The sequence below is a fragment of the Trichoderma camerunense genome (genome assembly GCF_050948025.1).
Source record: "Trichoderma camerunense strain CBS 138272 chromosome Unknown V8C40scaffold_6, whole genome shotgun sequence".
NCBI classification, from domain to species: domain Eukaryota; kingdom Fungi; phylum Ascomycota; class Sordariomycetes; order Hypocreales; family Hypocreaceae; genus Trichoderma; species Trichoderma camerunense.
The window spans coordinates 1116899-1138055 of NW_028145364.1; the positions used below are offsets into that span (position 1 = coordinate 1116899).

A 21157-nucleotide genomic window follows, 5' to 3' on the forward strand; every position below is an offset into this window, starting at 1 on the left:
ACCATGTAGATGATGGTAGATCAAATAGATGATGCTAGATCAAGTAGATGATGGTGGATCAAGTAGATGATAACAAATCAAGTAAATGGTGGTAGATCAAGTAGACGGTGGTAGATTAAGTAGATGGTGGTAGATCAAGTAGATGGTGGTAGATCAAGTAGATGATGATAGATCAAGCAGTTGATAGTATATTAATTCTATAAAAATTCACACTGTATCGACGACTAAGCTATTTGCGTTCTATCTCTGCAGCTAGGAGTTCTACCAGCGTCTCAACCAAATTGCCGGAGCCTTGGTTTCGAGCTTCGAAAGTGCGATTTAAGATCGACTTAATGCCCACCCCCACCGCTATCGATTCCAATCCTGTGCGATTCTTGAGCATCTGGATCGTTTGTTCCGCGCTAGTATCATCTAAAGCAGGGGATTCTCTTAACACTCCGTGCAGTTCATACAGATCCGAGACGGGCGGAACCTCTATCATTGTACCAAAATCCCGTAAAGCATCCAGATCTTTCAACGTCCAATACTGTGAGGTTGTAACGAAGACGAGAAGGCGGTGTCCCTATGGATTCATTAGCTATGCATAATATAAAAGAGCACAATCATATCATATCATATTTACCTTTGGAGGCCTTGCGGCAATCAACACCGTCAGAAGATCCAATATAGCGTTGGAGAACCGTGGGCCTATTGGATTCCAGCCAATCAATCGCTCAATGTCGTCCAAGATTATGATGCTGGCAGTTGACTTGTAAGCGTCTGTAAATGCCTTGTGGATGTAGTCTCGCTTTCCAAATTCGTCCCGGTAACCCGCCAGGTCAGATGGAGTCACTAGTTTAATAAATGGGAATCCAGATTCCATAGCAATGTGCGCTGCCAGTGCTGTTTTCCCAGAACCTTTTGAGCCATGAAACAGCACGGAGGAAAGAAACACTTGAGGGTCTGACTTAACCATGTTTGCGATACCCATGACCTTGCGGATAGAGGTGTCAACACGATCAGCATATCGAATTATGCCCAAGTCAGTAGCCTCTATGAGTTTGGATTCGGACACTCCAAAGGCAGGCTGAACTTCATTGAGAGCGTTCAAAAAATCTGCGCGAGTAATCATCGGGGGCGGGGAGTCTGCTCGAATGACAGCCATCGTTCCCAATTCAGTGTGCCGTGACAGAGCACACGAAGCCGCTGATTTGACAAGACCATTGATTTCGGCACCTGAAAAGTTCTTTGTGAGGCCTGCCAGCTCTTCAAGGTCGACATCGGGGTCCACTCTGTTGTTTTCTCTCGCTTTTGCGGTGTGGATCTTTAGGATTTCGAGTCGGCCTGCTTCATTTGGCAGAGGGATCTCGACGTGCACTTCGAGACGACCAGGTCTCAAGAGAGCCTCGTCAATCAGATCTTTCCTGTTGGTCATTCCAATGAGGAGAATGTTGTTGAGCTGATCAACACCGTCCAACTTGGATAGAAGCTGGTTGACAATGCTGTCGCCGACGCCAGTACCTCCGCCTGTTCCAGATCCACGCTGCTTACAGACAGCATCCAATTCGTCAAAGATGATAATGTGAAGGCCGCTCTCATCGCCCTTTTCTTTGTACTCCTTTTCAGCATCGGCAAAGAGCTTGCGGATGTTTTCTTCAGACTGGCCGACATATTTGTTCAGCACTTCGGGGCCATTGATGACCTTTGGCGGCCTGGCATTGAGGGTCTGGCCAATCTTTCTCGCAATCAAGGTTTTTCCTGTTCCTGGGGGGCCGAAGAGAAGCATTCCTCTGACGTGCTCAATGCCCATATTGGCGACCATCTGGGGAGGGAAAACACGAGATGCGAATGCACGGCGGAAAATAGTCGAAATTTCGCCACCCAATCCACCAATTCCCATATCTTCAAATTTGAAATTCGGGGCAAGGATTGAATTTGGGTTTGGTTTCGAAGCCGATGGTTTGAGATTGAAACCTCCTTTGGCATCGCGATGGAAGATAACGCGAGTTTGGTTGGTAAGAATACCCCTGGCGTGAGCCTCCCTCTGCATCTGTTGCTTGTCCCCCTCATCTGCCATGGACAGATCAACCAGGCCAACAGTCTTGACCACAATCATAAGCGGTATGTTTTGAACGTCCATCAGAATCCTCTGCCCGGGAGAGAGGACCTGGTTCTGAAAAGTATCGATGAAGAGCTTGGACAGATGATCTTCGTCGTATGGGCCGTCTATTCTTTTAGTCGGTGAAGCGAACCCAACCTCGACATCCAAAGAGCCCAAATATGCCTTGCTGCCAGACGCAAAAGGATCAAACACCTCTCCGGTGAAGGTATCTCTCAAAGCAACACGACACCATGTTCGTTGGGGGTCGGAAAGACTGATACAGCCTCGAGGATATCCTTGAATAGGTCTCGCTGTGACAACAAACTCGCCAGGTGGCTGGCCGGCGCGGAGGAGAATGTAGTAGTCTGTTTTATCGAGTTTAGGAGGGAAATCCTCAGGAGAAACAGCACACCTAGACCGTGTTAGATAGAAGACATATCGAGCATGGAGAAGAAGAGTGCTTACACGTTTCCATAGATCAGTCTCGCTTGCTGGGACTTGTCTGTAACTTTCTCGACTTGCAGTGATACTACCCGCCCACCTCCAGACGGCCCCTTCTCAGCATGTCGCGACGGCTGTGCGGGTGGTTGATAGGATCCTTGATAGGATCCTTGAGAGTATCCTCCTTGAGGGTATCCTCCTTGAGCGCCGCCATATGGCGCCTGCGGTCCACCCCCATAAGGCCGGTACGATGCGCCGCCAGGAGGAGCTCTAGACATGGCGAAAGATGGTGTTGTGAATTGTGTAGGTAGAGAGTGAGGGGGATATTAAGATAGTGTTGTGGGAGGAGGAAGGAGAGGAGGAAGGAAGGAAATGATGAAACAGCAGCTTCTTGGAGGCAGGAGTGACGCCCCGCGAACCTGTGAATGCAAGTTGCCAGAGTGGAGCGTCGTAATGTTTCCCGATTAGGGTTAGCGTCAATCACTACCGCTTTGTGCCTCTATAATAAGCCGCACTAAACCAACGAAGACCTTCAAATTCTTTCATTACAGTATAAGAGGACAGATCGAATGAAAGAAAAGTGGTCGTGTTGGCCTTTTATTTGGCTTTCTCGCACTCAGTGGTCATGACCAACAAAGAATTACAGGACAGCTAGCTTTTCAGCAGTCTGTAACTATCGCCACTTTCCTCTACTATCGCTGCTTTCCTCTACTATCGCTGCTTTCCTCTACTATCGCGACTTTCTTCTAGTATCTGCTGCTTTCTTCTAGTGTCTGCTATTTTCTTTTAGTATCTGCTACTTTTTCTAGTACTTGCTACTACAGCTATATTCATCTAGAATCTGGTATTTTCGCTGCGAGTCGTTTTCCATTAGAGACACGGGATGCTAAACGGCAAACTTGTCTTTCTAGCATTCAGTACTAAGTGATACCAAATGAAAATAGCAATGACATCATACGCAAATACTACCTTAGTACTCGAGGTAAAGCAGAAAATCAGCAGAGATAAAAGTGATCGACCTAGAGCTCGTCCATCATCTCATTAAGGCGGACGCCGGCCCTGGCACCTAAATTCCACAGTTACCAGATCAGTAGCCAACCTGGAACGCTGAATATAGTAGGTGGCTTCTCCCTGTTCAAACGGCCGTAGGTGACGTACCGCTACGTATGGAGTGCTGTGCCACCCGTAAAACTGCCACGCCTTTCCAAATGGAGCTTTATCTCTTATCAGACCCCGAGTGTGACAGCTATTGTACGGGCTGCTCCGTCATTGAAACTTGAGACGAAACAATTCTGGAGGCCATTTACAGATTCCACCATGCCGCTGTAAGTCATCTAATCATAGCTCCAACATTCAGTGCATATCACTGACATCAATTCACTTTCAGCCACTTACTGGGAAAAAAGTCGTGGAATGTCTACAATGCCGACAATATCGCCCGCGTTCGGAGAGACGAAGCGGCCGCCAAGGCTGCGGAGGAAGAAGAAGAGCGGCGCATGCAAGTAGTCGATGCTCAGAGACGACTGGCAATCCTACGCGGCGAATCACCTCCCCCGATAGAAGATGAACGAGACACCGAACCAGAAAAGACAGAGGGCGCTCCCGGTAGCGCGCGATCAAGATTCCCCGGTCAGGGCCGCAAGAGGAAGCGGCCAGGGGAGGACGACACCGAGTTCGAGCTGCGTTTGGCGCAAGAGAGGAGCAACGCAGCATACTCAGTTGTCGAAGCCAGTCGTAGGCCAGCGAGCTCGGCTCCAATTATCGATAGCACCGGACACATTGATCTCTTTGGCGACGAACGAGCGAGGGCGCATGCAGAGAGGAACGAAGAGGCGGAAGCCGAAAAGAAAAAGAAGGAAAAGGAGTATGAAGATCAGTACACTATGCGATTTTCCAACGCGGCTGGTAAAGATGGCATCAGCAAGCCCTGGTATTCACAGCGCGAAGGAGTCGCTCCAGACGCTTCGTCCAAAGACGTCTGGGGCAATAACGACCCCGATCGCAAGACTCGCGATACTCAGCGAATCAATTCCAATGACCCATTGGCTATGATGAAGAAAGGCGCGTCGCAAATTCGCGATCTGAAGAAGGAGCGCATGCGGATACAGGCAGAGAGAGATGAGGAACTCAGACAACTGCGTAAAGAAGAACATCGCGACAGACATGGGCATCGACATGGAGGGAGAGAGGCGCGAGAGGGAAGAAACAGTTCAGAATCCAGAAGGCGTGATTCAAGCAGAGGGCGGCACAAAAATCGGGATCCGGAGAGACGTGAGCGTCACGATGGTCACCGTGAGAGGAGACGGCACAAGGAAGAGGAGCGGCGAAGGCGGCATGGAGACTCGCGCTCACGTTCCCCGGACAGGAGGCGACACCGGCACCGGCGCGATGAAAGATGAGAAGTGGATGATGGACCTTGTATTATAATACCCAGAAATTAACGAATTATGACGAGCGTGCGAATTCCTCTAGCTGTTGAACCCAATAAAGCAAATTCCAAAACAACATTGGGTATCATTTCTCCGTCCACGGAAGCTTAATCTCAACGGGCTTCATATCCTGCGCAACCATGTCCACCAACGGCTTCGCATCCAGGCCCCTCAGCGCCTGGTCAATCTTCCCATACGTAGCCTCGCTCAGCCCTTCTCTCTGATCGCTGTAGATATCCAAGCCCTCCTTCGTAAACAGCGTCGGCGCAAACCACGTCACCGCCCACCTCTCCGTCCTGCCATCCGCCAGTGTCTCCTCCCCCCAGCCAAGCAGCTCCCAATGGCTGCCGACGAAGAAGAGCCAGCCCTTGCCGCGCCAGTCCCAGCCGCCATCGCCGGGGCTCTGGGTGTCGACGCCGGCGACGGACTTGAGCGCGCCGGCCTTGTCGCTGGGCTCGTACTCGACGAGATCGTCGATGCGCAGGCGGCCGTCAGCCTTGGGCGGGAGAGGCTTGTAGCTGATGCGGACGTTACGCGCCGCGCGCCACATGGAGAGGGTTGAGTGCGTGACGGACCATGTTCGCGAGAGCCAGTCGACGGTAGGGGCTGTGTTGTCAGACGTCGCTGGTGAGTATTTGGAGGGGAGTTTGAGAGTTATCGTGGGGCTTGGCTCTGCCATTGAGGGAGGCTGGTGACTTGCTGGCCGAAGGGAATGCGCGTGAGTTGTGAATAGGAGATTCAGCTGAAGGGGATGTCAAGGAGCCGTTGTAATTGTTATTTTAAGAAATTGATGTATCAGTGATATCGGTATATGCTCATGTAAGATGAAACAAGAAGTGTTATGACTGAGATTGTATTGTCTAAGACACCAATGCGAGCCCAAGACCAACCGGCCCGTTTATTCAGTCTTCACCGCAATTGAATAGTAGTCATACCAATGTATTTATAGACCTCAAATGAATATCTGATATCATTTGCTGATGCAGCACGAAGCAATATGACGTTTTCCCTCCCTACCTACTGGTAAGCTCCAGGGTAGCCATACCAGCAATGGATATGCACAGCCCCGCTTTGAAGCCCACCTCTATTGGAGGCTTAAACTCATCCACAGAACGCGTGACCCAAGATCGTAATCGAGAACCAACTTCTGCATCGTGAGCATTTTCACTCATCATTGCATTGAAAAGTCTCACAATCAGCTTCCCTCCACAATCCTGGAAAATCCCCAATAGCGTTGTCCTTCAGGCTCCATCCATCCATCTCCCTGCTTCACTTCAACATCGCAAAGGCCACACACACTCAATGGATGCGCCGCTCGACGACGACGACATGGCCCAAGCCATGGGCTTCTCCTCCTTCGGCTCCCAGAACCGACCTCAGAAGCGCAAGTATAACCCCCATGCCGACGCCATCGTCGGGTCCGACTCCGCGACTGCTCAGCGCGCGGCCAGGCCATCCGCCACCGGGTCCAACTCCACGCCGCTCGGCCTTCCCACCAGGAAGCCTGACCAGGCCGCTGCCGCCAATGCTGACGAGATTGACCTGGATGAAGACGAGGACGAGGTTGACGGCGACGGAGCTGCGTCAGATGCGACTGGGATCCCTGAAAGGCCAGGTGAATCATCAACCCCGGCGTTAGTGCGCCCTCCAGGATTGCCAGATCGCCCACCGCCAGGGATTGGCTTCATGGGCTCCTCCTCCAAAGGTCACCAGGACAGCCATGGAGCAGCCCAAGATGGCTCACGGCGCACCGTCGAGTGGGAGGGATACTATGACCCCTCGTCAAACGAGAATCCCTGGAGAAGACTGGAGGAATCAAGAGGCTTACAATCCTTGGGCACATGGATCCCTCGGGGCCATCAAGCAAGTGCTTCAAGTTGAAGGGGCCAACCTTTCAAATTTTTTACTTCAGCGCTACCGTTTAATTTCGACCAATGGAATTTTTGGGAAATCCCACAAACACAGCATCGGCTCAATCAGATCAGCATTACGGCGCATTTGAGCAGACAAGGATACTGCAATTTAGCTTTTTTGAGCTGTTCCCGGATATTCGCGGTGATGAATATCATATCACGTGACGCTTCCAACCGACACAAAGAAACTTTCAACACTCATCCTTTCAGTGTGGGATGACGACAGGCCCTCTGGCATGGGGTCTGTGATGGCTTCAACACCTACGCCGAGGTGACCTCAAACATCAATGGATACGGGGCAACGCGTACGGGAAATGGGACCATTCACACCGTGGAAGCCAAGCTTAAAAGGAACTCTTCATCACGTCCAAGACTGGAAACGGATACTTTTATTGCTACAGAGCTTACAAAACGTCCTCATCATCTTGAATTAGACTCCAGGGTGCCCACAGCAACGCCAACAACGCCAAATAAAGTAGTACCTCCTTGCCTCTGATTCCCGCCGATACCCAATGCAGCAATATTTCATCCCCAATAGGAAAAGCGCTTTCACATCCATCACATCTCTCTGTCTCTACGGAGTACCTGCTCGCTCGCTCGGTCCAGTTCGTCGCACACCCCTGGTGGGGAAGAGGGCCGTCGTGGGCGCTGAGGACCCTGCAGCCCTCGTGGTTTGCGCGAGATGGCCATTGGAGCCCCCCGGTCTTCCTGCAAGCTTCGAAAGAGGAGTGTACGTTTCGGCCTTGCTCCCCGATTGCCACCATCTATCCAATCATAAGTCATTATTATTGTCGTAAGTTTCTCGTTTCTCACCCCCACACCGTCACAGCGCCAAAACGGGGCCTGTGGCGGGTAGAACCGCCCGGTTCGTAGGGCTGGTAAAGCAGCAAGAGATCTGGCATCCAACCCTGCAAGATTGCCGCGCGGTTCGCGCCAAATTCAACGTCGGTTCATGCTAGTGAATGGAACGCTTTCCTCCCCAGTTGAAATCGCCTAGAGTGATGCAAAATGTGACTGCAAAAAAGGCTCAACTTTTGTTTGTGAATATAGCCGTTGGTGCAAAGATTGAAGAAAATCGCTTTTTGTGAAAACGCCGGAAAAAGTAGCATTGCTGAAAAACAGACAAAAGAAAACAGTCTGAAAGGAATGGATCTTTCTCCCAGGTTAGTTGTATTCTGGGGAGGGAAAGCGCTGGCGAGCCTTGGCATGATCCTTGGGGTGCTTTCGAGCAGCCTTTGCGTTGAGAGATCTGCATATTTGGCGGCCTCAATTAGCTGCGATTCTTACATGTTTCAAAGAAGCACTCTTGTTTCTGCTCTCAATTGCGCCTTGCTCCGCCACCTTGACTGCGGAAAAGGTTAAACTTGCTAAGAGGGTGACACTTACGAAACTTTCTTCTGAGTCCACTCCAGGTCGTTGCGGACCTCCCTCGCATCCCGCATGCCCTCGGAAAACCGTTCACGGGTTCTCGCAAGGCGAGCCTGGGCCTGCTTCTGCAGCTCCAGGAGTTCACGGTGCTTGGCATTGAGTTTACCAGAACTAGTGTAGAGACGAATATTTTAGCCCAATTCTGATAAAGTGGTTCTTCAACGAAAGAGAGAGAGACATCTCGTAGTAAAGAGCGTCTTCTCTCCACTCGAGACGCCTGTGCTTTCGACCACGTGGAGGGAGATTACTCACGTCTGTGCTTGAACTGCCATGCTCCGATCCAGAGGGATGGGGTCGAACGAGTTAGAGAAGCGCTCCTGCATGTACTCCTGGAAGTCGACGCCGCTAGCGGAGCCGGTGCTTTCGTAGTCGCCGCTAGAGCTACCAATGTAACCAGCAGAGGTGGCGGAATATCCAGAGGGAACACCAGAGGCGGAGCTCATAGTGTCATCGCATTCTGGTGGGGAGCTGGAGTATTGACTGTAGGTGGGGTATTGGCTGCCTTTGGAGGGAACAGCCATGGGCATGGAGTAGGCAGCAGTTTGGAATGAGCCAGACATGATGAATACTGGCCAATTGGAGAGATGGATGGGCTAGAGTTTATCAAAAGGTAGTGGGTAGTGTGTGTGATGATGTATCGGACAAGTGACTAAGAGTTGCCGGTTGCCACAGGTAGCAGATTGAGTATAAGTCTTGGTGGGTTGGAGTTGAAGAAGAAGTGTTTGGTTTTGGAACAAAAGGCCAATTGTAAACTTGGAGAGGCAGTTGAGTCTTGCTGGAGAAGAGTGATACGAAAGGAAGAAGAAGAAGTCATCTCAACTCAAACACAATGGCCCCTTTTATACTTTTTCAGGACCCTCCCCGGTCGTCATTGACCTAGTCAAAGGGATAAGAGGCCATGTCTTCATTCGCCGGGGCCGGCTATCCTCGACCCCGCCTGTGGTGAGTAGGCAGACAAACATGAAGTGATGGCGCTATCACCAGGGAGCAGCATGGACGAGACACTCGTCGTGGAGACTTGCATAGTGTGAGCCGAGAGAGTACTAGCAAGGGGAGGAGGAGGCGTGGTTGTGAACGTTGTGGACCAGAAGCCTCTGTAGAGCCGGCCGAGCTTTCACCATCCGGGATATCATTGAGCACTGAACCAACCAGAACAAAGAATTGAGAAGCAAGGTGAGGGAATGGGCAGGGGTGGGAATAGAGCCCAAACACCAGTTGGACGAGGCAATGAAAACATGAGGTGCGGTGGTGCAATGAGAGCCAGCTTAGACTGGACAGAAAACGGCTTTGAATTCCTTCACAAAACACACCAGAGAACGTCGACCCCTACCCGCATATGCCGGGGGGAGGCAAAGTTGCAAAGGCCCCGATCAGTGGAGCCGATTCCCATTGTTAGATTAGACGCGGTGTGTATAAGTGGGAAAACGTACATACATATTCCCAGTTTAAGGATCGGTAAATGTGCTAGGAAAAAAGGGCAGGGATGGGCGTGGGATGGGGGTATGACGGAGGCTCGGGTCTGAGCAAGAAAAGATGGGATTTATTTTACTGATGGTCAACAAGACCGGATAAGTGTTGCAAGCCAAGCAAAGGCGAGGAGGGAAAGGGTGGCAGCACTAGCCATTGGGTCCAATAACAGGGAAGCGCCATGAACCGGATGGAGATGGATACACGGACTCTGACAAAGGCAGCATCAGGGCCTGCCTGCTTTGCCATGGGTCCAGTACTTTGCATTTGGCTATGGAGGAGGCAAAGTGCTAGGCTGGGCATGGCCAGGATGAGGTAGTGGAGAGGATTGTGCAGGCTGAGGGCACGCCATGCCGTGAACCACGGAGAACCGACGGGGGCGGAAACGAGAGAGAAGAGAGGCGGAAGAACAAGAGGAGTAGGGGGGTGGTGGTTTGTCCAAGCCGGAGCCAGCAAGTGTGACGAACGGCCGTCGATTCAATCGGCTCTGGAGCTACATTAGCTGGTCAGTATCTAGCGGCTGGAGCAGGAACAGACAAGAGAGAGATGGAAAAAGTCTTTTCTGTTCAACAAGCGCGGGCCACACTAGTTGGACGCGAAAAAAGGTGTGTGCCAAAAGCAGCACTGGATTCCCTCTTTTTTTCTTGTCTGGATTTTTTCCCCTGCGCAGACCTAAAATCTCATGGTTGGCTGCGTTGACGACGCCACGAGGGAGGGACCCATCGGATGCAAGCGTCGGTGCATTGATGGGCCTGGCGGATGCGAAAAGAACATGAACATTGGAAAACACTAGGCGGACCGTCCACAGAAAGTGGCAGCGGGTCAGGTAGGACTGCAGCAGAAGCGCAGAAGCAGAGAAGCCAGCGCGGTCTTTTTCCCTTCTGGCGCTTGGAGAGGTGAGGTGGTGGTGATGCGTTGTCAAGATATCCGCCAGAGCATGTTCCGAAAGGGCCAAGAGTCGATGCGTGTACAAAGTGCTGCTGGGCTGGTACGGGACAGAGCAGTTACCTTAGTTGATCCTTAAGGCGACAAAGGCAGCAAGGGGGGGTGTGGCCGCAGCGGGCTTTTGGCTGTGGATGGAGTAAACCGGCCGTGATTCGTCTAAATTATAGCAATGTCGATATCATGTATCGCGTATCTTGTATATATATGACAGGCAAAATGCAGCGATGTAATGATGGGATAATTCCTGTAACTCGAGACCCGATTATACGCAATTAAATCCGACCAAGCAAGATTCCCATAGGCCCTTTTGCCCTTCACCTTCCGCACTTTGCTGATGCTGCATCCAACGCTGCCGGCATTGGCAGATACGACATGCAGCTTACTTACACCTGGGTTAGTGAAGTATTACGACCGCCTACTGTACTATACCTTGCTTTACCTTGCCCTGCCTGGTGTCATGTATGGTACATGTACGAGTATGTACGTAGGCGGCAGAGAGATGGAGCATCGTAAGGGATTTAGTGGTGGTAATTGATGTCTTCCATGTCTTGCTCGTAATTATATACATCCGTTAGTACCTACGATAGCCGCACACCGCCGAGCACCGTCTCTACATGAACATCCTCCGCAACGCTTGATAGTGAGACACAACCTTGAATTGGGACAAGCCTTCCTTTGCTTTTGCGCCTGCTCGGCTGACCGATGACACCTAGGCACAAATAGTGGCAGCTTTACTCGGCACCGCTTCGTTTTCTTGTGTTGCACTCAGGCTCGGACTCCACCACCTGGCTCCAGCTTGTCGAGACCTTGTGCCGCTCTCATTGGAGGTTAATGGCCATCCGAGGCCGCGGTCGAGGCTAATTCGCTCAGGCCTTGGGGGCCTTCTGCATCGTCAATTGGTTGAAAATCCGATGGTCCAGTGGAAAAAAAAAAGCGAGCATGGGCGTTCGTTGGAACTCGGTGAAAAGGACGGCCTGGACGGCTTTGCCCCTCCCCCGCCATGTTCATCGTATCAAAGAGAGACGGAGAGCTCGAACACGTCAGCCGTACATGAAGACTCGCCACGACCAACAGGCAAATAACCTGTACTGTATCCTCAACCACGGATTTACATCGCCAGATGCCCTGGGCGTATGCATCAACCGCCATGGGTCTCCCAGTGGAGACGGCATGAGTTCGTCTTTTCGGTGTGTGCAGGGCGTATGCAAGTCCGTAGGGCCGTGCTGCAGCTCCAACGCATCAGGCAAGCAAGCCTCCTAGTGCATCGTGGAGGCCAGGAGCCCAATAGAAGCAGCCCAAGATACCCGAGATATCATTGCTCACTCGGCTTGACGCAGCAGGCCCTGGATGTCCCCCTGCAGCGCCGCTTGGGGCAGAAATCACGCTCTGCCATGCCGCGGTAGGTACACATGTTACACATTGACGGACGACTAATGCGGTAAGAGGCATGATACCGGGTTTGGTGCTAGATGGTGCCAAGGTATACATTGAATATTGATGGTACGAGTCTTTGATGGCATCGAGAGCTGAAGCCGAGCTTAGCCATCGGAGGTCCGATGGTTTGAGCAAGGGACTGCTTATTTCGGCGCTTTACGGAGTACACACGGCCACCAGAGGCGCCTCGAATTTTGAGCATGGTGTTTGGGTGAGACACAAAGGCAGCTGTGCGTGACACCAGCCAATGCTCGGGCATCCTGAGACGACTGACATTTGTGCCTTGCCGGTTGCACCAAAAGAAACCAACCCTGGGTTCGAGACTGCAGATTGCCTTGACCGCTGTCTTGATGATGAATTGACGGCTGGTTGCCTCTCTCACTTTGTAAAATTCTCAAGAATTAGCAGCTGTACGCTAGCCATGTCGTGCATGAATGTGGCTTTTCGAACGATGCCATGACACAAAACTTTACGACGGAGATGGCGTGTAGGTTTTTCTATGGACCGAGATGCGGGCTTATACGGCTTCGTCGGCCGACTTTGACTGGGCGGCATTGTTAAGAGTAACCAACCCAGAGCATGCTGAAAATTGAAACAGACATGAACGCATTCTCTCCAAGAAAGCGTTGGAAATCAATTGCGAGAGGCGTATGAGCATGCCTTGAGATGTGTGTTGAAATGCATATACATCATAGGCTGTGACGGCGCAAGCCCAAGAGCAAGAGGATCAAATCGCTAAAAGTCAAAGACATGGGTTAAAAAACCAAGAACCAGCCGAAACGGGAAAATCGAGTTGCATTTCGACGCCTACCCTCCCCTCCCACACGCCCCCTCCTCATGTCCAGAAGCCTCTCCCGAAGGGCTGGGAAGAAGGTATGTGTTGTCAATGGGCAGGGGGATAACGACACTGACCAGGGGTTGAACAACAAGAGTGGTATGGTGTTTGCAATACAAGAAAAAATTGGCATCAAGTGGACATGAAGACAGGGAGAAAGAAGGATGGAAAGAAATCCAATGCAATTGTAATTTCAAGTATTTCGATGATATTTGCTTGAATAAACGAAGAAGAAAAATGAAGAGATAAAAAAAAAAGGATAATTAAAAAAGATCTTCAATGCCAGCGTTGCAATTGAGTTCATGGGCTCCTATGCGGCTACGCCCGCCACCCCTCCAAGGCGCAAAAAGACAACTCATCACTGTCCAAGGGATTCGCAACCGAAAGCGACACCCTTGACGAAAACTCGACTGGCCAATCTGCCTTTTCTTTTTGGGACCCCTCATTACAATTTTTTTTTTTTTGCTTCATTTTATTATATAGATAAATGAATTAATATTAACAATGAAAATTGTGGGAAAAGACTACGTATCTTGCTTGACATTGGAACGAATTGAGAGGCAGACACACAGACACACACACCACAAATCCGTCATGGAAATCAACCAATTCGACAAAGGCGCTGTTTGTGCACGCTGAGGTGGCAGCGCCCCCACCTCTCAACTTTTTGATGTCCAGCCCACCACTCTGTTTCTTTCTTCCACAATAGATGATGGATGGTCCTTTCCCCTCCATTTCATATTTGGGAGCCATGATTGGCTTCATGGCGTGAAAATTGGTTAATTTTCTCTCATTCGTTACCTCTTTTTTAAATCAATATACACAAGAAGATAGGTATTGGTTAAAGAGGGCGAGCGAGAGATTCCCATCAAAGTAAAGCCTTGAAGAGAAACAACTACTATAGCAGTTACATCACCACGTCCAAACTATTTCGTGCATCAGGAATCCTGCTTCTTGGGACGCGCTTGTGGCACCTCTTCATCAATGGGCATCAGTGCGTCTGCCGTGGCATCTGCGCGACATCGTCACGGCATAAGCTGGCGCTACACCTCGTGTGTCTCCTCCTGGGTAGAGCCGGCCAGCTGCGTAATTATGCAGAGGTAGCTTCCTGAGCCCATTGGCGGTCAGGTCACTTGTCGCCCAATCCGAGAAGAGGAGGCACTTGCATGGAATTTATGCGGATGATGCATGCAGAAGGCGTTTGGAATACAGTATAGGTATATCAAATTACATGTCTACCTTGTCTACCTAGTACACTATCTACCTAGGAGCTATCTAATAGCACCTCCTGGGTGACTACCTCGCACGTATGTGATCAGTGATCCATCGTATAAATAGCATCTCGCCGATAGCCTCTGCCATGTGGACCAGAGGAGCCAGATAACGCAATCAAGAACCAAGAAACCCCAAGTGTCGTGATATAGAAAGTACAAGTAAAGAGGGGGAGGAAGAGAGAAGGAACTGCATTACAGAGTGAAGAAGATGTGAAACCACAGATATATACCATTATCGAAACAAATGCAGCCTCCTACGAAAAAAGGTTGTGTATGGTTAGCCAAACAGTTTGAGGAAGCCCCAAATGCCGATTCCGCTAAGCACCGGGATCGTCAAGTTGTCGTCCCATCCGAAGAGGTCGGCCACTTCACTGGCGGAGGCAACAAAGCCAGACCAGACGCTCATGATGCCGAGGGCCACGGAGCCGGAAACGGATGCCATGCTGTCCGGGATGCCGACGGCCTCGGTCAATGCTCGCGGCAGCGATAGAGTGCCCGTGAACATGAAGTTCTCGTCACCGGGCATGGGTCCTATAGTTGGGACCAGCCACCCGTACCAGAGGTAGGAGGTGGCCACGCCGACGAGAAAGGCGGCGAGAGATCCGGCCAAGGATTTGCCGCGGCGCAGTCTCGGGGTATATCGTCCCCAGAGACGGCCGAATGTGCTGGCGGCCGTGTCGCACCAGCTGAGTAGCAGGACGCTGATGACACCAACGTCCTTGGGGAAGAAGTAGAGGGTGATCCAGGCGCCCAGGAGATAGAAGATGACGCCATTCCAGCCCGCGTACTCGCTCTCCCTCATCAGGGCGCCGAGCACTTTGACGTAGAGCCGGTTGAACGAGGCATATCGATGCCGCAGCCAGTCGACGGTGGTGATGGGTACTAGACCAGCCATCAGGTACGGCGGCACGGCGCTGGTCTGGGTTCCGGAGCTGTAGAGCCAGACGACGAAGAAGCCGATGGAGACGTGCAAGGCCTTGCGGGGGACCTCATGCTTGTGCACAAACGTCCGCCAGTGTCTGTGGATGGGGATGAGGCCGAGAGGGCTGGGGCTACGGCTGAAGTCGCGCCAGCTCCATCCCGTGGCGGCCGGCTGGGGAGGAGCCAAATGGCCGTTTGTCGTCGTGGCCAGCCGAGTGGCCGTCGCCGTTGCTGTGGCCATGATGCCGTCTTGTTCTGTCTTGGACGATGCTGTCGGCGTCTTGGTCATGCGAGGCACGCGCGATTCGAGGGGGGAGCGGCTTCTTGTACGGGATCTTCGGGGCCCGGAACTGGAACTGCTGCCATCGCTCGGCTCCTCCTCCACCGCCTGCTGCGTCGGGGCCTTTCTTCGACTCCGGGTCATGGGGCCCACGTAATCCTGCACGTCTCGTTCTGACGGCGTCGGGCTGGGCGAGATGATGCGAGGCGTTTGCGGCACGCGAGCCGACTGGCGACGCAGCGACATGGTGAAGCTTGCGGGCGGGAGCGCAGGGCAGTTGACGGCGCCCACGACGAGCCGCCGCAGCGATTCAAAGCCTGAGGGCCACAGAGACTGGTGATGGTCCCGGCGCGAGAGGCGCGCAACGTCAATGCCGCGGCTGCTGCTGATACTGCTACTACCGCTGCTGCTGCTGGTGTCGCTGTCGCTTCTGCTTCTGCTTCGGCCGCTGATGCTGTGAGGGCTAAAGAGCTCGAGCTCAAACAGGCTGTGCGATGACGAGTGGCTGACAGGGGACAGATTGACGGGGCGAGTTGGGTCCTCCAGGATGAACGATGGTTTAGCAGCGATGCGGTAGAGGCTAGACCCTCTGCCACATTACCAGCGCCGGTACGGAGTGACAGATACGGAGGATGCGCCCGAAAGAAGACGACGAGTGGGAAGGAAGATGGAGAGGACCAGCGGGCGTCGATGATATTTATTGGCTGTTGCAGTTGACGGAACAAGGCCAAGTCATTCGTTCGTTTTGCAAGGCGGCCAGGATGCTACTAGGCAATTTCATTTGAAGATGTACGAGTACACGGAAGGCTATGTCCAGTCCATGGCGAAGTTTTTTTTCCTTCTGCCGGCCAGCCTCAACCGACCCCCAAGCCACAAACACAAAAAAAGTCACCCAGGCAGTGTCGTGTGCGTCTCTCTTAGCCGTGGCGCCCTAACAGGTACTAGGACAGAGCTGCTTGTCACTTGTCAAAGGGGCACATGTGACCCGCCAATCTGATCATTTTTACGGACCAGTGCAACCGACCTGAGAAATTGTCCGCCCGGACGTTAACAAAACGTCATCGGGTCCTTTGTTGGGGCCGCGAGTTTTCTCTGTTGGACTTTCACGTGCCGATTTGTTTGTTTCTGCTGTGCGGCCGGAAGCGCGGGTATTCGGAGCGTCCAAGCCCGTGCTTTTCGCTTTTTGCTTGATCAAATTTCCTGTGCATGAGATGATTTGCTTACCGCTTACGGTTAGTCTGATTAGAAAGTTCTTTTCCACGTTCCGATCTCGTACGGTCGTCCATTTCTTCCAGAAAGATGCTCATGTGTTGAAATGCCCTTATTGCCTAGGGTGGTAGTTTTCCGGAGTGTTCCGTGCCTAGTTGGGCTTAGTAGCCGCAGCCAAAGACCAATTGATCGCGGGGAGTTCCAGTAGAAAAGTAAGCGGATCTCCTCACGTGGAGATAAGATAAGACGTCAAAATAATTTCTTAGATAGCCTCAATCGTATCGACGATAGGCCTTGCGCTGTGGCGGCTGGGACATCAATTTTCACCAGACTCGAACACAATGGCTCCTGGAAAGGTTCCCGTAAAGAGAGACCCCAGAGCTTGGGGTGCTCTGACTCCTCCTTTGGCGGAATGGATCCTCGATGCCGTATCCAGCATGGGGTTCAAGCAGATGACGCCGGTGCAAGCTGCGACTATGCCGCAGTTTCTGGGCAACAAGGATGTAGTAGTTGAGGTGAGTTTCCTAGCACTATTCATTGTTCGTCTGCTGTCCTTTATTATTCTAACTCCATTGCTTGCATCGTAGGCCGTTACTGGTAGCGGAAAGACACTTGCATTCTTGATTCCCATAGTTCAGAGACTATTGCGCTTGGATGAACCGACCAAGAAGCATCATATTGGTGCAATCGTCATTTCGCCCACGCGAGAACTCGCCGCACAGATTCATACCGTCCTTTTGTCCCTCCTCGAATTCCATGCACCCTCCGCTGAGATACTACCACATCTAAAAGGCGAAGAAAAGCGACCCAGCAGCGCCGTGCCCGCCATCGTCCCTCAGCTGCTAGTCGGAGGAACTACCACACCAGCGCAAGACCTCAGCTACTTTGTCCGACACAGCCCGAACCTTTTAATATCCTCTCCTGGTCGTCTTGTTGAGTTACTGGCCTCTCCTCACGTTCACATTGACCAGTCGTTTGAGGCGCTTGTGCTCGATGAGGCTGATCGGCTGCTCGATCTTGGCTTCAAGCAGGACCTCCAGACCATTCTTTCGCATCTCCCCAAGCAGCGACGAACGGGCTTATTCAGTGCCAGTGTTAGCGAGGCCGTTGGCGAGATTATCCGAGTTGGACTTCGCAATCCGGTCAAGATCGAGGTCAAGGTCAAGATGAAGGATGGTGGAGTTGTCGAGGATAGAAGGATTCCTGCAAGTCTTCAGATGTCCTACCTTGTTACTCCGGCTAGCCATAAGCTGCCAGCCTTGGCACAGCTCTTGGAGCGCCTTCCCGTACGACCTCAGAAAAGCATCGTCTTTCTGTCTACATGTGCCGCTGTGGACTATTTTCAACACACCCTTCCGCAAATATTACCTCAGGGATTTTCATTGGTACCCTTGCACGGCAAGCATCCAGCTAAAGTGCGCGAGAAGAACTTCAACCGCTTTCTGACTTCTGTCTCTCCTACTGTTTTGTTGACAACAGACTTGGCGGCGCGTGGTTTGGATATCCCTCAAGTCGACCTGGTTGTTCAGATCGACGCCCCTTCAGATCCCAAGGTATTCATCCATAGGAGTGGGCGAGCCGGTCGTGCCGGTAGAAAGGGACTGGCTGTGGTGATGCTTCATCCTGGACACGAAGAAGACTACGCAAAATTTCTAGAGATTCGTCAAACCCCTATTACACCCTTACTGAAGCCTTCAATTTCCGTGACGGAAGATGAGGCTCAAAGTGCGACGTCAAACTTCCGAGCATTACTCCAGGCGGATCGCGCGATTCACGACAAAGCCCAGAAAGCTTTCGTCAGCTGGGTCCGCAGTTACGGAGCACACCAAGCGACTTCCATATTCAGAGTTGCCGACCTGGACTGGACAGATCTTGGACACGCATGGGGGCTTCTCCGTCTTCCCAGGATGCCTGAGTTGAGGACATGGACTGGGGATAAGATGCTGGGAGTTGAAATGGATTGGGACACATTCGCGTATAAAGATGCTACGCGGGAAAAGGCTAGACTAGAGGCCATGGCAGCCGATAAATCAGGAGAGACGGAAAAGAAGGCGGCTGAGGCTAAGCGGAAGAGGAAGAACAACGAGGCATGGAGCGGAAAGCATGAGCAAGAGGAGCTCCGGACCGAGAGAAGAGAGAAGAGACACAAGAAGACAGAAGCCAAGATGACAGCCAAGATGACGGACGAGGAGAAGGTTAAGCAGGCTGAGCTGAAGGAGCTGATCAGGCAGGTCAGAGAACAGAATCTAGCAAAGGCAGCAGCCCAGGAAGAGGAGTTTGAAGGCTTTGATTAAAATAGGGAAAGTAGCGATATATTATTATTATTATTATTAATGCAATATACCCCTTGGCGGGATCTGTTGGGTCATAATCAAGTGGTAGAGTTTGCATGTATTCTAGCTCTTTTCACCCTCTGGTACGCCTAATATCTCTAAGACCTCTAATACCTTTGGAATCTCTAGGGTCTCTATTCATCGCCCTCACCCTCACCCTCACCCTCACCCTCACCCTCACCCTCATCCTCACCCTCATCCTCATCCTCACCCTCAACCTCAACCTCACTCTCATCCTCACCCTCACCCTCACCCTCACCCTCACCCTCACCCTCATACTCATCTTCATACTCATCTTCATACTCAACCTCACCCCCACATCCACAATAATATAAATAGTCCTCCCTTTCGCCTTCATCCAACAAGTCATCTGTTTCATTGATCGCACCACATATGGCCGCAACCCGAGTAAGATCCCACATAATCTGTAAATGCTTAAAGTCGGGGGCCTCGATACCAACGTCTCGGTTTGCCTTCAAAACAAACAGCTGGCCACTCAGGAGCCTTTGACCGTCTTTTCGGGAGGCCAACGATGGACCCCATTCCTGGTTATTTTCGAGTCCTGCTCGCTTCAAGATGTCTTCAAAAGACGCAGAATCGTGCCGCTTGAACAAAAAGTCCTGAGGTTTGAGCCTTGATCCCTTGAGCCAGAAGAGCTGGACGATGACCGAGCCGTCCTCCATCTTGGCCAAAGGCTTCAGCGCCAACCTTGTTTCGGAAATCTCCCTGAGCAGGCTTTTGCTAATAAGGAACCGACCTTCTAACGAAAAGGGGGACCAGCCACTTGGGTATAATTCATCCCACGTTTGTGCCTTGTCTTTGTCCCAAAACTTGCGAAGCATCGTGCCAATGTACCCGTAGAATGTCATGTCCGCTCCGTCGAAAAGGTTTGGGATAATTCGGGCCCTATAGACATCATCACTAGTTCCTCGAATGGGACACACCGCGCTATGCTGCGCCCAAGGACCTACGTGCGAAAAAGAAAGGGCGAGCCTCTCCAAAAAATTAGATGGGTTTCCATGACATAGGCGCCCAGCTCTAACGACTAATTGACACAGATGTAAGCAAAACGCTACTGGTCACTACACATCTGAGAAGGGGAGTGAGAACAGGGGAAGGAGGTTTCTTGTTGGAATTGAGAAACTCACAAGCCTTGATTCCTAGAACACCGTCTGCGTGCATAGTCCCGAAGAGGCTCGCGGCTGGGATTGCGCTGAGAGGGCACGTGCTCATATTTATATAGTCTATTTCGCGCTGCAGTTTGTCAATGGGCGCGACCAGGATAATGGCCAACCCCAATGCATTCAGACCAAGCGGGATGTTCCTATCATCCTGGATCTTCTTGATTTGATAGAAGATTTCGCGCCTGGCATCGATATCCGTAATGTAATCGAAAACCTTGGGCTTTTTGAGAGGAATGCCTTCATCAATCATTCGAGCTGTGTGAGCCATTTCAGCCAGCAGACGCTCTACTAGAAAGTTTTCTAGGTAGTAGTCCTGAGCAGCAGCCATTGGCAAAGCGAGGGTGTTCCGACAGGGATAAGAAGTAGAAGAAATGAAATAAAAGTAATAGTACAATTATTTCCACAAGATCAAATGCAATGTTAGAATGATAATGGAATGGATAGTATCGTGTACGCAGGCTTTTTTGTGCCAGGTTTGAGCCTGACCTTGTTGTTGCGAGAACCATTAGCCTGTCTGCAACACGGCAGGCCTCACCGGCATTTATACGTTTCCTTTACAGTTTTAAAGTTTTTTGTTTTGAATCGTGTTCTGCCTTGAGGCTTCCTTTACTTTGAAGAGTTTTCAATTCTTAGGCACCGACGCTTTGAGACTTCCATTTTACTTTGACGAGTTTTCAATTTTTAAGGCGGCATTTTGAGGCTCTCCTTTTACTTCGAAGAGTGTCCAATCCTTAGGAACTCGCCTTATCCGTAGAAGTATAATCTTCTGTGCGGAACCTTAATGGCATCCGTTGATCTCGATGCGATATTCTCGGTATCACCTACCGAACATATTACCAAGTAGGCAATCAGTAATTGATATTTATTGTTACAATAGCGCTACTCATATTATTACAGAGTCTATGTCCAGCGCTCTCTTTAGACGCAGAATGAATGAAAAGCTTGGAAATAAACTGAGGCAAATGGCTAGAGATGCTCGAGATG

At 51.3% G+C, this 21157-nt stretch overlaps 8 protein-coding genes across 8 annotated transcripts; 3 read left to right on the top strand and 5 right to left on the bottom strand.

Annotated features, from left to right (window-relative positions):
- Positions 1–172: 172 nt before the first annotated feature.
- Positions 173–2903, bottom strand: V8C40DRAFT_241203 (AAA family ATPase SEC18). Its single transcript, XM_083214972.1, has 3 exons — positions 2546–2903; positions 623–2492; positions 173–562 (listed from the first exon to the last, which is right to left on the bottom strand). The coding sequence occupies exons 1-3, from the start codon at positions 2797–2799 to the stop codon at positions 230–232; spliced, it is 2457 nt and encodes an 818-aa protein (XP_083074957.1). The 5' UTR covers positions 2800–2903; the 3' UTR covers positions 173–229.
- Positions 2904–3714: 811 nt separating this feature from the next.
- Positions 3715–5018, top strand: V8C40DRAFT_241204 (uncharacterized protein). The gene is made up of 2 exons (XM_083214973.1): positions 3715–3846; positions 3909–5018. The coding sequence occupies exons 1-2, from the start codon at positions 3839–3841 to the stop codon at positions 4918–4920; spliced, it is 1020 nt and encodes a 339-aa protein (XP_083074958.1). The 5' UTR covers positions 3715–3838; the 3' UTR covers positions 4921–5018.
- On the bottom strand, positions 4918–5955 carry V8C40DRAFT_241205 (uncharacterized protein). Its single transcript, XM_083214974.1, has one exon. The coding sequence runs from the start codon at positions 5627–5629 to the stop codon at positions 5036–5038; it is 594 nt and encodes a 197-aa protein (XP_083074959.1). The 5' UTR covers positions 5630–5955; the 3' UTR covers positions 4918–5035.
- Positions 5956–6954, top strand: V8C40DRAFT_241208 (uncharacterized protein). Its single transcript, XM_083214975.1, has 2 exons — positions 5956–6841; positions 6908–6954. Exon 1 carries the CDS (start codon positions 6253–6255, stop codon positions 6829–6831), a length of 579 nt encoding a protein of 192 aa, XP_083074960.1. The 5' UTR covers positions 5956–6252; the 3' UTR covers positions 6832–6841; positions 6908–6954.
- A 1073-nt stretch (positions 6955–8027) lies between these two features.
- Positions 8028–8851, bottom strand: V8C40DRAFT_264447 (KxDL motif-containing protein; the record flags this gene model as incomplete). Its single annotated transcript, XM_083219533.1, has 3 exons — positions 8028–8112; positions 8250–8402; positions 8544–8851. The coding sequence occupies 3 exons, from the start codon at positions 8849–8851 to the stop codon at positions 8028–8030; spliced, it is 546 nt and encodes a 181-aa protein (XP_083074961.1).
- A 5672-nt stretch (positions 8852–14523) lies between these two features.
- On the bottom strand, positions 14524–15693 carry V8C40DRAFT_264448 (diacylglycerol kinase; the record flags this gene model as incomplete). Its single annotated transcript, XM_083219534.1, has 1 exon — positions 14524–15693. One exon carries the CDS (start codon positions 15691–15693, stop codon positions 14524–14526), a length of 1170 nt encoding a protein of 389 aa, XP_083074962.1.
- A 964-nt stretch (positions 15694–16657) lies between these two features.
- On the top strand, positions 16658–19035 carry V8C40DRAFT_241219 (ATP-dependent RNA helicase SPB4). The gene is made up of 2 exons (XM_083214976.1): positions 16658–17171; positions 17244–19035. Exons 1-2 carry the CDS (start codon positions 16998–17000, stop codon positions 18948–18950), a joined length of 1881 nt encoding a protein of 626 aa, XP_083074963.1. The 5' UTR covers positions 16658–16997; the 3' UTR covers positions 18951–19035.
- An 88-nt stretch (positions 19036–19123) lies between these two features.
- On the bottom strand, positions 19124–20501 carry V8C40DRAFT_264450 (uncharacterized protein; the record flags this gene model as incomplete). The annotated part of the gene is made up of 2 exons (XM_083219535.1): positions 19124–20034; positions 20138–20501. 2 exons carry the CDS (start codon positions 20499–20501, stop codon positions 19124–19126), a joined length of 1275 nt encoding a protein of 424 aa, XP_083074964.1.
- Between the last annotated feature and the right edge of the window lie 656 nt (positions 20502–21157).

What these genes read in the sequence shown, in the direction of transcription:
- V8C40DRAFT_241203 (XM_083214972.1), bottom strand. Translation starts at nt 2,799, where the DNA reads ATGTCTAGAGCTCCTCCTGGCGGCGCATCGTACCGGCCTTATGGGGGT. An exon ending in AGACTGATCTATGGAAACGT is followed by an intron (nt 2,493 to 2,545) that starts GTAAGCACTCTT and finishes AACACGGTCTAG; the next exon opens with GTGTGCTGTTTCTCCTGAGG. An exon ending in TTGCCGCAAGGCCTCCAAAG is followed by an intron (nt 563 to 622) that starts GTAAATATGATA and finishes ATGAATCCATAG; the next exon opens with GGACACCGCCTTCTCGTCTT.
- V8C40DRAFT_241205 (XM_083214974.1), bottom strand. Translation starts at nt 5,629, where the DNA reads ATGGCAGAGCCAAGCCCCACGATAACTCTCAAACTCCCCTCCAAATAC.
- V8C40DRAFT_241208 (XM_083214975.1), top strand. Translation starts at nt 6,253, where the DNA reads ATGGATGCGCCGCTCGACGACGACGACATGGCCCAAGCCATGGGCTTC.
- V8C40DRAFT_241219 (XM_083214976.1), top strand. Translation starts at nt 16,998, where the DNA reads ATGGCTCCTGGAAAGGTTCCCGTAAAGAGAGACCCCAGAGCTTGGGGT. An exon ending in ACAAGGATGTAGTAGTTGAG is followed by an intron (nt 17,172 to 17,243) that starts GTGAGTTTCCTA and finishes CTTGCATCGTAG; the next exon opens with GCCGTTACTGGTAGCGGAAA.